Raw genomic sequence first — 15,451 nt, forward strand, 5'->3', positions numbered from 1 at the left:
GTCACTCTTAAGATTCAAGGTCTATAAGGAGTATTGGAGACAGAGATGTAATTATGGCTGTTCAGTTAGTAAAGACAAAACACACACTACACAACAGTTGGGGAGGGCAGAGAAGTGCAGTACTTAAGCGTGCTTGCAAAAGGTCAAATAGGCTAGAATTCGAGGAGCCATCAAACTGACAATTCAGAGACTGGATGAACTTCGCATTTTGGGGTCACTCTTGATTACCAGCAGGTAGAGCTATAAAGCAAGACATCACTAATTCAGATTGTTTATAGAGCTGTTATAGAAATTTAAAATTTCAGTATAGTTTGGTTTACTAGAGATACATGCTATATCCACAATTATATATCCATGTACAAGTCTGAATTCCCTAGTAAGCTACCCATCACAATTCAAAAAGTCAGACTAAGGCAGATCTTCGAATTTTATAATCAATCTGAGTTACAGAATAGGAACGCAAAAATCTAAAAGCAAGCCATAGACCCAAGGTAATGAGAAACATGTTCTCTAAACAGGGCTGGCAACTGTGGAAGGACAACACCCAAACAACTCGGAAGCAGCAGCTACCAAACAGGGCAGATTTCACCGTTCCAATCTTATAAAATAAAAATTTAGGTTAATTTTAATATTAAAGCAGAGACAAAATACAACTTTAACATTGTTTTAATCAAGTAATGTAGCTGTCTGAAAAAGGAAACTTTTTAAAACAATTGAATAGGGCAATGTGAAGAATTACTATTAGGAAAGCCCCTATGAATAAAATTGTTATTTTGTGGATTTGAATTCCACTGGACATTTGGCACCAGACTCAACACTGGTCCAAGTCAAAATTTTCTCTTTAGTGTTTAGAAGCCCCAAACATATTTTCAGGAAAAGCTCTACAACCTCATTAGCCTGACACTAGGTATACTGACTGCAACTCAGCTTAGGTCATCAGCACCTTCTACTGAATTTCAGATAATGAAAGTGGCTTATGCAAAGAATGTGAAACCCAACCAAGATAGCAGTTTGCAAAATCCTTCTCTTTGGTGTGACAAAGAACACTCCTTCCAGGCAGGCACATGACTCCCGCTTCACTTTCATCATCTATCAAAAGAAAACGCAGCTGGGGGCCAATTCATAACCCTCTGGCAATATATTGCTAGATTTTAATACCATAAAGTTTCAAGCTAACAAGTTCTTATTTTATCATATGTTTGTGTAATTTCAAAGTGAAAAAATTTCACATACATTTGTGCTAAGGTCTCATCATAATCTGATCTGTGAGAGAGATCACAAAGAAATAGAGGTGAGTGATGTTAAGTTAGTGCTCCCAACAAAATCAGTCATATGGACTTTTGATTCCTACAGTTCACTTTTTGTGAAAAGGAATGAAACAAATTTACCTCGAAGATTTCTCAGATATAGTCATCACCCCTATCAAGTGAATTTAAATCAGTTAATTGGACAAGGAATTCACAAGGAAGTTATCATTTCAAAATCTAAAGCCTTGGATGGACTTGGTCACTTATATTTAATGGCTATCAGATTGTTTCTATTTGCTTATGCACCCCCAGGTCTTATACCTAACAGACTTCCAAGTATGCTTTTATAGTCTTCTTTTAAAAATAAGACATTCTGGGGGGGAAATCAAGTTTGAGACATAGTAACTCTTATTTTGGAAAGATAGCAACCAAAATCTAAGAAGCACTAAGCTCTATGTCCAATTGTAAAAGGTATTAAACGACCATAGACTCCATACTGAACTCAATACACTATGTCTTAACATTTTGAAATTGCAGTCTAAACCTTAGTAGCTGAGAAATTGTGCTCTGGTTTTGCTAGAGATTAAGTGCACCTTTTCTTGCTTTCCCCAAATAAAATCAGAGCTTACTATTTAATAATCATACCTCAAAGTTTCAGAGTTTTCTTAGTAGAAAGTAACAGCTACACACATGTAAAATGCTTGTTAATGTAGTAATTCCCCTGGCTCATCCAAAGTGCAACGCACATGACTTAGAAGACTACAACTTGGGGCAAGTACCTATGAACTGAAAAACACAATTCAAGTTTCAAAACCTGCTCTTAATTATTTGTAGGACACTCAGGTCATTTTTACTTCTTAAGAGAAATAAGTTGCACTGTCATTTAATTATCAGTCCACTTTGGCATGGGAAGAATGTACATCACCAGATGCCAATTTGAGGGACTAAGGACTTAAAACACTGTATTTCTTATGGCTGAATAAGATAACTACAAGTTCACGTTTACATTCTGCTGAAGACCTCTTTACAGTCTCAGCACCTAACCATATTTAACAGGCTCCAAGAATCCTTAAATGATGGGTGTAACATTTAAAAAAGGAGCCAATTTTTTCAGCTTTAAGTCAGAACCAAAATCTGAATCACTGAAATTAAACGTTTTATTTTTGTAACTGTATAAATGTGATCCAAATGTGTCCACCACTAATTTTTCAAAAAGAAACATGCTACAAATAAGCAAACTACATCTGCTCACTGGTATGTGTATGGACTTCCTATATGTCTTGTTGGGCTTAATTATACAGACCACTCACAGCAATACATTTTTAGTAGAAAGTGTAGCATGATGTTAAGCCATTTTAGCTTTTGCACATACATGTTGCACTTTTGGCTGATGCAGAGATTTGCAGCATTACAGTTAAGCTGGGCTGCACCCACCCCTTTAAATGGCATCAATATCAATGTCGTCGTCTTTGTTGTCAGACTTCACAGCTTCAACTTTCGGTACACTGGCAGTCTTTGAATATACCACCTGATAAAACAAATGTTTTTTATTACAAACATTCATCCCGATAAATCTGCTTACAAAGACAGTATTAAGTAAATGGACAGTAACAGAAAAACTACCTACATGCTGTCATTGTTCAAGAAAGTTTTTGTCACACAAAATCTGTTCTCTCCACAGCCTGAAATCGTCTGGTTCGTTTTTATAGACAACTACCACCTCTATACTCAATGTGTGTTCGTTAAACCCTCCTTAGGAAATTCACTTACTTGGAATCATATAATGTCTGGGGGTGAGATTTCCACTTTTTTCTCATTGTGGTCTGAGAAGTTGCTTGATACAATTTCAGTGTTTTTTAATTTGAGGCTATTTTTGTGGTCTAGTATGTATGTGATCTTTCTGGAGAATGTTCCATAGATGTCTGTTGAGTCTATTTGGTCTAATATATTGTCCAGTGCCTCTTTTCTGTCTCATCGATCTACTGATGTGAATGGTGTGTTAAAAGTCCCCCAGAATGAATGCGTTGCAATCTTTCCCCCCTTTTACACTGTATTTTTGTTTTGCATATTTAGGTGCTCCTATGTTGGGTGCATATTAATTTATAATGGTTATATACTCTTGTTGGGTCACAATTCTTTCCATTATTATTACTTTCCAAATACAGATTTTAAATCTGGAGTTACCGAGATGGCCATTTTTATTTCTCAAACACCCATCACTAAAGCTGTTTAACACCTTCCCAGTGCTTACCTCAATATTCTCATCTTCATCATCATCTTCACCGCCAGAAGACTCTTCCTCTGCCTCCTTCAACCATTTTATAAATGGTTCTGCTTTGACACGAATCTCTTTGGCAAGTTCTTTTGAGACATATTTCTTTGAGGCCTAAAACACGTTCAGGATATTTTTCTTAGAGTAATTAACTTTCAGAGTTTTTATATAATCGCCCATATTGAGCTCTGAGATAACTGGGTCATGTCCTAATCTTGAATCCTCACTATACCACACGTATATTCAGCAACAAGTATCAGAGTCTAAGTAGTTTATTCTGTAATTACTAGAAAGTGGCCATAGCGTGAGTCATCTACAAGCTACACACCAGTCAAGCACAGGGACTGGCCTTAATGTAGGAAAGACAACCAAGTATTTGGATGTTACTTTCCCCAAAAAACTTGTGACAGTTTTTTGAGCACTTTTAATCTTAGAGACCATTTATGTATTTCTCACCTTTTCTGACCAGCTGATGATGACCTCTTCTTCTAAAAGGTCTGCATCATACATCTCCTTCAAGATATGTGGAATCTTGGAGATGAGCTGAGCTTGATGCATTGCTACCACACACTCCAAACCATGGAGAAGATACCGCTGAGCTTTTTTGTTGTTGTGACAAAACTGCAAATGGATATTTTAGCATTCATTTAAAAAGCTTAGAAAAAATGTTCTAAAGTATGTACGTTCATTGCCTTAGAATTGTTCCTTAAAGTCATGGATCTGTAACAGTGGTTCAAAATGATCCATGCATCAAGATCTCCATATTACTTTATAAAGGACTACATGCAGCATTTTTCATAGTGTAAGATAGGTTGACTACCTCCTCCTCAGGATGGAAGAGAATAAATGTGCAAGAGGTTAAATGATATTTCCAAAGCCACATACCTATAATCTCATTTATGAACCTAAAATAATTTGCTTACTCGTAGGAAATGGCGCCTGTATTTCTTAATTTGTTCTCTAATCTTCTCATTAAAAAGAACTTCAGTCAAAACAAGAGGGCCCATGGCTTTTACATCTAGTCTTTCTGCTTCAGCAACAATTTCTTTGTCAGATGAGTCAATAACACCCTCTTCTTTCTTTTTCTGCAAATCAAAGAAAGGAATTCAGTGAAACAGGCACATTTCTCTCTGGAAGCACCATGTACTTTTTCTCTACCTAGTTTGACAGTTTTAGGATTTCTAAATGATACACACACAGCTCCAAAGACAGTGCCTGGAACCACTCTTAGAAAGTATTTGAACAAACTGAGAAAGTGAAAACAAGGCTTGCAGTTGAGTATTCACAAGACAGCCATGAGAAAGGTTACCAGCCTGCTACCCAGCTCAAAATAGCTAAGTGCCTAAGTCCAAAGCTCTGTTGAAGCTGACTTATTAAGCATTAAAATGTTAATCCCACTGGAAACAAGTGTTTTACTTTACCTTAACGAAATCAAACAGGATGTTGACCCGCTCTTCAACAGTCCTTTCCAAATCATCACTGAGTGTCAGAACTTTTGCATGGTCACTGATTTCATCCATTCTGCGCCTTTGAGCTTCTTCAGTTGTATCCTCCCCCCAGTCATCATCCTCTTCTTCTTCCTATTTATACAAGAACAAAAGTGCTTGGCCAAAGGCCTTAAAAAGGTAGACCAGCTGGGATTTCTAGTTATGTTAATACCATTATGTTCATATTCCACTGAAACTGGGCTTACCTAAACCAACCAACAGTACCTGGAACCGAATATACTGTTACAATGTTACACTGAATGCTAGTTTTAATATTTCTGTACTCCTCAACAACACATACCTTACAAAATTTTAGTGCCTACCCTGCCATCAACCCCCACTCACCACAGCATGAGGAGGAGGACCAACTTCATTTGGTGGTGGTGGTGGTGTCTCACTGCTGGACATGGAGCCATTTTCTTTGTCTTTGCCCTTTCTGTTTTTCTTTTCCTTTTCTTTCTTTCCTGTACCACTGTCACTATTCTCTACAAGCAAACAAAAATAAAAATTTAGTACTACAGCTTATACATTAATTACACCTCAGTGGCCATCACATACATTAAAAACCCTGCCCTCAGACAGCCACAAACATAATGCTGACTAGAATTCTGAGAGGACTCAGGGACGAAATCCATTCACTGTAATTAAGGAAGAAACTAAGGCTCAGAACGGAATGTCCCAAAATGTTGGTGGTATTAATTGCTGGGTAAGATTAAGATAAAGTGTTAATGCCTCAAGACCAGGCAGCTAGTCATAGTTGGCACTCAAACCTTCTCTTTCATCCCTCATGATACAAGGGCATCTCTCAAATGCCCTTTAGCTAAAAGCCAAAGCACTGTTTAAGTCTATATAACGGTCTGCCTCACAGAGGAGAGAACACCGGAATAGGTTAGACTCTCTTGCTATAGCAAGCTCAAATTGTGTCAGACGGTTTCCATCATCTGCCACAGAGTGTTGCTTGCAATGTTCTAAAGCCATTTAGGCTTAATGAGCCAAGGCCCATTTTCAAAAACACTATTCCAGAGAGAGGCCCCTCTGCTGAGATGCCATCACAATTAAGTCTCACAACGCCTGTTTCATCCACCCTAAGATGACAGGGCTTAAAAAAAAAAAAAAAAAAGGGACAGTAGGGTTTAGCCTGTGTTTCACATTTAATGGTATATCATTTTTTAAAGGAATCTTAGATTCAGTACATGGCTTAAGGATTAAAAACTCCTTATATTCCAGTTTTATAAGCAGCAAAAAAACCTTCCATTTTTTTTTCAGCAAGCACTTGTTTTGTGTTAAGATCTTAGAAGTTCATAGTAAAACCTTACCAGGTGGGTTTTTGAGAATGAACGTGCAGAGTTTATGATGTGTGTCAAGCATGCCTCGATAGCCACAAGCTTTACAAGAATTACCTATTGTTTGCTTCTTTGGATTGACATGCTGCCAAAAAATTAGAAACAAATCAGTACGTCATCCACCACACAAGAAAACACTGTGAGAAACTAAGTGTGAAAATATCTAATCACTAGAAGACACCTAAGAACACCAATTTATCACACAAAATTTTTCATAGTCATCTTACCCCACCCCAAGTCAGTATGAAATATCTCCAAAATTTTGAGATTTTGATTTCCAATTAAATATGCCTTGCCTGTTCAGAAACATGACATGGTGATTCCACAGTATCGATCCCAAAAGAATGTAATCATCAGTTTGACAAAAATCTCAAAGGCACTTACCAGATCTGTTTCAGGATTCTCACACTCAGGACAGAGAACAAATTTTTTAATGAATCCATCCAACATGTCTTGCAGCTTATTCGCCTCATGAGATCCATTGACAATGTAACGGTCATTCTTAACATCAAACTGGGTCTGTGCTCCCAGCTCACAACCAAAATATTTGGTGGGATCTGAGGAGGAGGAAGGTGGGAAAAAGCTTGATTATATATAACTAAATTAATGTTGGCTGGCCACCAACGTTTACACGAGCACCACTCTTCACTTTTAAATTAATTACATTAAAAAACATGTTACCTGGGAGGTTTTATGTACTAAAGCTATTAACAAATAGGTTGTTTATAAAGCCCAAGGTTCCACTTAACCCCTGAAACTAATTAGCTTACACTTCAGGCCAAGATTTGTTATTTCAAAAATTTTCGTGAATGCCATCAGTAAGATCAGACTGTTCTTGAGACATTACTTACACGTTGGAGGCCGATTAAGCGCCTTTGCAACGTCAACCATGTTGACTATAACTGTCTTGATTCCATTTCCTTTGCCCTCAACCTAAGGGAAAAGAAGACGTTTAATTTTGCACTGTCTATCCCAGAAGATGCAATCTTTAAAAACTATGAAAACAAAACCAAGAATCTCAGCACTTGCTACTAAAAATGAGAATCATTTATTTATTACCTTGGCAATCAGACGGGGCATCTTGTAGCGATAGAACTGGTCTGACACACTGCGGTTGACGTTGACAGACATTTTGGCTTATTAGTGGCTTTATCAATAAGATGAAGAGATCTTTGATTGCAACTTTTTGGTATCTTCTGTCTGGAGAAGAAGGGATGACATAAACGACTGCAAGAGTTCTCGGTCTCTGACATGAAAAAATTTTCGCCACTGAGGCTGTGAGCTTCTTGCTTGTATGCTATGTTTCCCCAATACAGGTACCAATGGCTGCGCAACAGCTCTGGAAGATAAAGGAGAGAGAACACACAAACCCCCACAATGTTTAACACGACTCCTTCATGAGAACACCCTTTTATGTTCTGGTTCGCGATGTCTAAATCTACGTTAAAAAGCACCTAAGTTCCTGTGAAAAAATTAACATTCCCATGTAACACAAGACACCTGTAGCAAAATAAAAAGTCCATTTTGACTAAGGTGTGATTCTGGCTGGGCAAAGCCAGACTTAAAAAAAACAAAACAAAACAAACATCCTCCAAAGTGCTTTTTCAGCCGCGGTGGGTTTCTATCAGGCCAAACATAACCGACACGTCAATAGTTTGCTTGTGGCCATATTTTAACTGCTGAATAGTGCACACAGACCTCTCCCTCCCCCAAACCAAGCCTGTACTATCAAAAGACGATACCACCCCCGTGAGCCATCTTTTAAACGGGAAACTATGGAATTATTCTTAATAACCAAATTGCTACTTTAGCAATAAATGCTTACTTCAAAGAATCACTTCCCTGACCTCGCTGCCGTGGGCTCTGCGTGCGTGCGAGGGCGCGCCCGGTCCCGGCCTCTGCTCCCCTCCCCTTCCTACGCCAGCACAGTTAACCTTCGCTCCTGTGCCCACGGCCTCGAGGCGGTTCGTCCGGGGCCGGCCCAGGCTGACCCGGCACCAACGGCGAGGGGCAGCATTTCGAGGGCCTCCCCGGCGCCGGCGGCAGGTGGGAGCGGGCCGGGGAAAAGCGGCAGGCCGAGGGGCGCCGGTCCGATCCCGGGCGCCCCCGCCCCCGCGATGACTCATAAATGCAGCACCGAGCTTGACTCAGCCCGCGCGGCGCGCTCCCGCGGGGCGGCGGCGGGGGCCCGCCCGCCGCCCGAACTGCGCCACACGCGCGCGGGTCACGCGGCGCGCCGCCATCTTGTGCGGCCGCCATCTCCCCGCCGGCCCGCCCGCCCGCCCGCCGACTCACCGTTTTCGTCAAATAAAGACATAAACCCAACGCTGCTCGCCCGGGACTGGGATGAAGTGAGTCGCGTGTGAACCCGAGTCCGAGGAGGGGCGGCGGAGGCGTGGAGGCAGCGCAGCGAGCAGCGGCCGGGCCAGGCGCCGCCGAGCAGCGGGGAGGGGCTGTCCCAGCGACGTCCGGGGTCCACACCCTTCAGCGCCCGGGGCCTGGCGACCTGGCGCGGAGAGACGGCGCCGTAAGCCGCGGAGTCGGGGCGCCTTCCCCGCCAGCCGGCGCCTGCGGGGGTCGAGGGGGCGGGGAGGACTGGGAAGGAGGCGCGGGGCCGCCGCCCCTCCACCGAACTTACCTCTGGAATGTTCTCGCTCTGACTGAACAACGCCGCCGCCGCACTCAAGCTACCCTCGGCCCCAGCGCCCGCCCCCCGCGCCAGGCCGCACAACCCATTGGCTGGAGGTCCGTCCGAGCTCGCTCGTCACTGGCCTGCATTCTATGTCAATCATGTCTTTCCCCACCCCTTCTGCTTCCGGAGGCTCCTCTCACCGCCTCAACCCGCTCCCTCCCCACCGACGGTACCGGTCCCGTCCCCTCCCCCCCGTTCCCAGACGCCTTCGCGGTCTCGCGAGAGCTGACAGAGCGGTTGGGGCCCGGTCGCGGCGCTTTGCTTCGTCGGTTTGCGCGCCGCGAGATGATGGCGGTTGGTTCCCATCCCTAGTCGGCCGTGTCTGTCCGCGCTCGGGCCCGAGTGCTCCTCGCGCCAGGCGTGCTACGCAGTTTCGGGGTTTCTCTGCCTTTCCCGTCCCCTGAGAACGCCAGTCATCGGGCCTTGAGGAGGTTTTCCTCCCACTCCCTAGGCCTGGGCATAGGGTATAGATGAGAGGGCCCGGGACTTTAATCACAAGCGCTGCCTTTTATCCTCCGAAGCAGAGGTCTGCGTGTTTCTGGCGGCCGTGGCTCGCCGCGTCACCATCCTCGTGAGGCCCTCGCGCCCGGCTCGCTGCTCGACACCTGCCTACAAGCCTGCCTTGGCTGATCTATCCCGTCCATCCGAGGAAAACACCGAGTTATAACTCCGGGGCCTCCTGGAAGCTCATCTTGGAGGGGCCTGCGTGTTTTCGTGTTCCACTATCAGTGCCTAAAACAAGCATCACATGGGGTTACCAGTGGTGGAATCCACTTCGCCGGCTTACAAATTGCGACTTCCTTGCTGGGCGAAGCGCAGTCGAAAGCCAGGTGTTCCTAATGAGATTCCAGCGTAGTCTTTTGGAAAATGACTTGCTATTGGAAAGATCCTCTCATATTTTAGTTCGGTTGAGGTGATTACAGAAACTCCCATTCTTTCACAAACTTAAATTTTGTGTAAAGTTTCAGTTTGAGGCTGTAAAAACCTACCCAGAGTCCACCCTGAAATTTGAAAACATACTCAGCTGTAATAGGGCAAGAGCCAAATGGTTTTAACTTGCTCTCCTGTCATCTCTAAAGATTGGTCATGGCAACCAAGGTTCCCCAGGCAAGCGGAGCGGTTCCCTCCTGTGGATAAAATAGAGGTGTTGCTGAGGGGCTTGTTTTAGATCAGCTGAATTTGCAAGAAGGTTAGAATTCAAAGCTATGTTGGTTTTTATGAAAGTTCAAGATTACTCTTCCATGATTTATAAGCTTTAGAACTGACATTTTAGAACTGTCTGCGGGGCGATTAATAACAAAGGGATGATCTAGAATTGAAAAGTGATTTGTGTCCTTCACTACAGGGCCTTTTGTTACAATCACACACTGTCTATATCGGTGTATAATTGGTAAACCAACAGCATAATGCATTATGGGTATCAAGGGTCCCATCAGACAAATTAGAAAGGTAGGTCCCAGCCATGCTGCTTCTGGTTCACCGTGGAGCATGACTTAGCAGTATTGAAACATTTGAGTTTTTGCATGACTGCATGCAAATGATATTATTTGAGAAACTCTGTTGGAAAATATGGGAATGAAACTAGCTTGAGCAGGGGCCTGCCTCAGAAAAGTTTTTAAATAATTATATGCGAAGTGTTTAAATTTTTGATATGCTTGATGGCCTCATATTTAATTTCATTAAAGAAGTTTGCATTTTAACTGTAGTAGGTGTACCACTCATTTGTATTTAATCACAACTTTTAAAATTATTCTTAACCATACCATTTGTTGAATGCTTCTAAAATGTAGGAATTTACTAAGTCCTTTGAATATACTGCCATATCTGTATGAGGACTTTTTATTCATGTTTTACACATGAGCAAACTAAGGCCTAGTGGAAAAAAATTAAGCAATTTGTCCAAAATTACATACTATTAAGTAGCAGGGTGAGATTTTAAACCCAGAGCTGTCTGACCCCAAGTCTGTTCCCTTAACCATTATGTGACACAGACTTTCAGACAAATATAAACATAAATAAAGCTAGGCAATTTACATGTGTAACCCCATTTAATTATTTAACGATCATGTGAGGGAGTGTTGTTATACCCATCTTACAGGTAAGGAAAGAGACTCAGGAAAATTAATTTTCTCAAAGTCACCTGTCTAATGAATGGTAGACATAGTTGGAACTCTAGCTTGACTCCAAGCACATTGCACAATTCAGTCTCTTATTTCTAGGTCTCTGCCTCATTTGGCTATGTTCTTTACCCCAACCAGGTGCTTAGAGTTTGCTAAATAATGAGCACTTGGTGCCCATGAAATCCTTGTTGAATGCCTGAATCATGCGTTCCAGCACATGCTCTGGATGGCAGACATGAATAGCTGCAGAAAAGGAAAATTAGTAAATTGACCTAGGCTAGTTCAGATATTGGTGTCTGAGTCTGTTGAGCACAGACTCCTTCGAGCAAGGTAAGTCTGCTTGGATTGAGAACCTTATGTTTCTAATTTGTGGGCCACTGAGGGGACCAAGGCATTACCCTCTGAGATAGGCTGTCTGGTTGGCTAGCAGGTCTCCTTCTATGACAGCCCTCTCAGCTTTTTCTAGTCTCCAGTGTATTTTTTATTTTTCTGAACACTTACTTAATTTGAAGAAATGGACATTTGTAGAAACTATACCCATCAATGGAAGAATACACATTATTTTTCCAGGTGCACATGAAACCTTTATGAAGAAGGGATCACATGTTGTGCCATAAAGCAAGTTTCACCAAATTTCAGAAGATTAAAATTAAGTAGAGTATGCTTTTAGACAACAGTAGACTTAAGCTATATATCAATAACAAGATTTCCTAATTACTGGGATATTAGATCATATAGTTTTTTAAATTTAATTTTTGTTTTATTTTGGTATCAATCTACAATTACATGAGGAACATTATGTTTACTAGGCTCCCCCCATCACCAAGTCCCCCCCCAAACCCCATTACAGTCTCTGTCCATCAGCGTAGTAAGATGCTATAGAGTTACTACTTGTCTTCTCTGTGTTGTACAGCCCTCCCCATGCCCCCCTCCTTATACATGCTAATCATAATGCCCCCTTTCTTCCCCCCCACCTTTTTGCCTCCCTTCCCACCCATCCCCCACAGTCCCTTTTCCTTTGTTAGTTCATTCTTGGGTTCAGTGATTCTGCTGCTGTTTTGCTCCTTCAGTTTTTTCTTTGTTCTTATACTCCACAGATGAGTGAAATCATTAGGTACTTGTCTTTTTCCACCTGGCTTATTTCACTGAGCATAATACCCTCTAGCTCCATCCATGTTGTTGTAGATGGTAGGATTTGTTTTCTTCTTATGGCTGAATAATATTCCATTGTGTATATGTACCACATCCTCTTTATCCATTCATCTACTGATGGACACTTAGGTTGCTTCCATTTCTTGGCTATTGTAAATAGTGCTGCGATAAACATAGGGGTGCATCTGTCTTTTTCAAACTGGGCTGCTGCATTCTTAGGGTAAATTCCTAGAAGTGGAATTCCTGGGTCAAAGGGTATTTTATTTTGTGCTTTTTGAGGAACCTCCATACTGCTTTCCACAATGGTTGAACTAGTTTACATTCCCACCAGCAGTGTAGGAGGGTTCCCCTTTCTCCACAACCTCGCCAACATTTGTTGTTGTTTGTCTTTTGGATGGTGGTGATCCTTACTGGTGTGAGGTGATATCTCATTGTGGTTTTAATTTGCATTTCTCTGATGACTAGCAATGTGGAGCATCTTTTCATGTGTCTGTTAGCCATCTGAATTTCTTCTTTAGAGAACTGCTCAGCTTCTCTGCCCGTTTTTTAATTGGATTATTTGCTTTTTATTTGTTGAGGTGCATGACCTCTTTATATATTTTGGATGTCAAGCCTTTATCGGATCTGTCATTTATGAATATATTCTCCCATACTGTGGGATGCCTTTTTGTTCTATTGATGGTGTCCTTCGCTGTACAGAAGCTTTTCAGCTTGATATAGTCCCACTTATTCATTTTTGCTTTTGTTTCCCTTGCCTGGGGAGATATGTTCATGAAGAAGTCACTCATGTTTATGTCCAAGAGATTTTTGCCTATGTTTTGTTCTAAGAGTTTTATGGTTTCATGACTTACATTCAGGTCTTTGATCCATTTTGAATTTACTTTTGTGTATGGGGTTAGACAGTGATCCAGTTTCATTCTCTTACATGTAGCTGTCCAGTTTTGCCAACACCAGCTGTTAAAGAGACTGTCATTTTCCCATTGTATGTCTATGGCTCCTTTATCGTGTATTAATTGACCATATATGGTTGGGTTAATATCTGGAGTCTCTATTCTGTTCCATTGGTCTGTGGCACTGTTCTTGTGCCAGTACCAAATTGTCTTGATTACTGTGGCTTTATAGTAGAGCTTGAAGTTGGGGAGTGAGATCCCCCCACTTTATTCTTCCTTCTCAGGATTGCTTTGGCTATTCGGGGTCTTTGGTGGTTCCAAGTGAATTTTAGAACTATTTGTTCCAGGTCGTTGAAGAATGCTGTTGGTAATTTGATAGGAATTGCATTGAATCTGTGGATTGCTTTAGGCAGGATGGCTATTCTGACTATATTAATTCTTCCTAGCCAGGAGCATGGGATGAGTTTCCATTTGTTAGTGTCCTCTTTAATTTCTTTTAAGAGTGTCTTGTAGTTTTCAGGGTATAGGTCTTTCACTTCCTTGGTTAGGTTTATTCCTAAGTATTTTATTCTTTTTTATGCAATTGTGAATGGAATTTTTTTCCTGATTTCTCTTTCTGGTAGTTCATTGTTATTGTATAGGAAAGCAACAGATTTCTGTGTATTAATTTTATATCCTGCAGCTTTGCTGAATTCAGATATTTGTTCTAGTAGTTTTGGAGTAGAGTCTTTAGGGTTTTTTATGTACAATATCACGTCATCTGCAAGTAGTGACAGTTTGAGTTCTTTACCAATCTGGATGCCTTGTATTTCTTTGTTTTGTCTGATTGCCATGTCTAGGACCTCCAGAATTATGTTGAATAACAGTGGGGAGAGTGGGCATCCCTGTCTTGTTCCTGATCTTAGGTGAAAAGCTTCCAGCTTCTTGCTGTTAAGTATGATGTTGGCTGTGGGTTTCTCATATATGGCCTTTATTATGTTGAGGTACTTGCCCTCTATTCCCATTTTGCTGAGAGTTTTTATCATGAATGGATGTTGAATTTTGTCGAATGCTTTTTCAGCATCTATGGAGATGATCATATGGTTTTTGTCCTTCTTTTTGTTGATGTGATGGATGATGTTGATGGATTTTTGAATGTTGTACCATCCTTGCATCCCTGAGATGAATCCCACTTGATCATGGTATATGACCTTCTTGATGTATTTTTGAATTTGGTTTGGTAATATTTTGTTGAGTATTTTTGCATCTATATTCATCAGGGATATTGGTCTGTAATTTTCTTTTTTTGTGGTGTCTTTGCCTGGTTTTGTTATTAGAGTGATGCTGGCTTCATAGAATGAGTTTGGAAGTATTCCCTCCTTTTCTATTTTTTGGAAAACTTTAAGGAGAATGGGTATTATGTCTTCTCTGTACATCTGATAAAATTCAGCAGTAAATCCATCTGGCCCAGGTTTTTTTTTCTTGGGTAGTTTTTTGATTACTGCTTCAATTTCTTTGCTGGTAATTGGTCTGTTTAGATTTTCTGTTTCTTCCTGGGTCAGTCTTGGAAGGTTGTGTTTTTCTAGGAAGTTGTCCATTTCTTCTAGGTTTTCCAGTTCCAGTGTATTTTTAACACTGCATTCTGTTAGGTACTTACGTCCCTGTGCCCCCTCCTTGAGGATGAGCTGCAGGAGTCTCCAGGCCCTAGCCTGTTGGCAGTAGTGTGCACAGAACACATTCGAAGCTGCAGGGAAGGAACTGAAGGTTATCTGGTGAGTACAGAGGAGGTGAAGGGTGTTGGCTGTATTGAGGGCTGGTGTCCTACACCATGGTCATCTAGTGCACCCATAAATAAATGTTTCTGAATTTCCAGGCAGCTAGGTTACAGGCCTCACATACACTGCAGGACCTGCCCAGGCAGCCACATATAAACAGGTAAGACTATCTGTCCCCTGGACACCCAGCTGACACTTGCCGCCTCTAGGAAATCTCTGACCCACTGGGCAGGATGCCACCCATGCCTCCTCCATGCCTCTGGCATGGGCAGCACTTTGTTGTACTTGCCTGTTTACTCGTCTGCCTTCCTTATCAGGCTGAACAACTGTGGGAAGGGGACTTGTCCTTGAGGAGAACAAAGGAATCCAAGCTTTGGCAGATGACTAGGGGCCCCTGTTGCAAAGGGGACAGAGGCAAGAAGCAGAGATATCTCTGTGGAAGAGATGAAACTCCCACTGGAGACTAATGTGACATCTTTCTCCTCCCAAGTGTA

At 41.8% G+C, this 15,451-nt stretch overlaps 1 protein-coding gene and 1 non-coding gene across 4 annotated transcripts; both read right to left on the reverse strand.

Moving 5' to 3' along the window:
* Positions 1–650: 650 nt before the first annotated feature.
* On the reverse strand, positions 651–8,851 carry EIF5 (eukaryotic translation initiation factor 5). 3 transcript variants are annotated; one of them, XM_036882098.2, is made up of 11 exons: positions 8,645–8,851; positions 7,409–7,688; positions 7,201–7,282; positions 6,734–6,906; positions 6,323–6,434; positions 5,352–5,491; positions 4,941–5,099; positions 4,443–4,604; positions 3,976–4,140; positions 3,499–3,633; positions 651–2,775 (listed from the first exon to the last, which is right to left on the reverse strand). In XM_036882098.2, exons 2-11 carry the CDS (start codon positions 7,478–7,480, stop codon positions 2,686–2,688), a joined length of 1,290 nt encoding a protein of 429 aa, XP_036737993.1. In that variant the 5' UTR covers positions 7,481–7,688; positions 8,645–8,851; the 3' UTR covers positions 651–2,685. The 3 variants fall into 3 exon arrangements, with proteins under 3 accessions (XP_036737993.1, XP_036737996.1, XP_036737994.1); XM_036882101.2 differs by having other exon boundaries at positions 7,409–7,549; positions 8,645–8,783; XM_036882099.2 differs by lacking the exon at positions 8,645–8,851 and adding an exon at positions 8,175–8,314.
* On the reverse strand, positions 5,841–5,966 carry LOC118910950 (small nucleolar RNA SNORA28). The gene has a single exon (XR_005024265.1). It is a non-coding gene; the product is annotated as a small nucleolar RNA SNORA28 (small nucleolar RNA).
* Positions 8,852–15,451: the final 6,600 nt, after the last annotated feature.

The sequence above is a fragment of the Manis pentadactyla genome, chromosome 11 (genome assembly GCF_030020395.1).
Source record: "Manis pentadactyla isolate mManPen7 chromosome 11, mManPen7.hap1, whole genome shotgun sequence".
Classification (NCBI taxonomy): Eukaryota; Metazoa; Chordata; class Mammalia; order Pholidota; family Manidae; genus Manis; species Manis pentadactyla.

Bases quoted from the DNA above. Each gene is read 5' to 3' on its own strand.
- EIF5 (XM_036882098.2), bottom strand. From the start codon at position 7,480: ATGTCTGTCAACGTCAACCGCAGTGTGTCAGACCAGTTCTATCGCTAC. The intron at 5,100-5,351 runs GTGAGTGGGGGT...TTGTATAAATAG, and splicing joins GTCCTCCTCCTCATGCTGTG to GAAGAAGAAGAGGATGATGA. The intron at 3,634-3,975 runs GTGAGAAATACA...AACGTGTTTTAG, and splicing joins TCATCAGCTGGTCAGAAAAG to GCCTCAAAGAAATATGTCTC.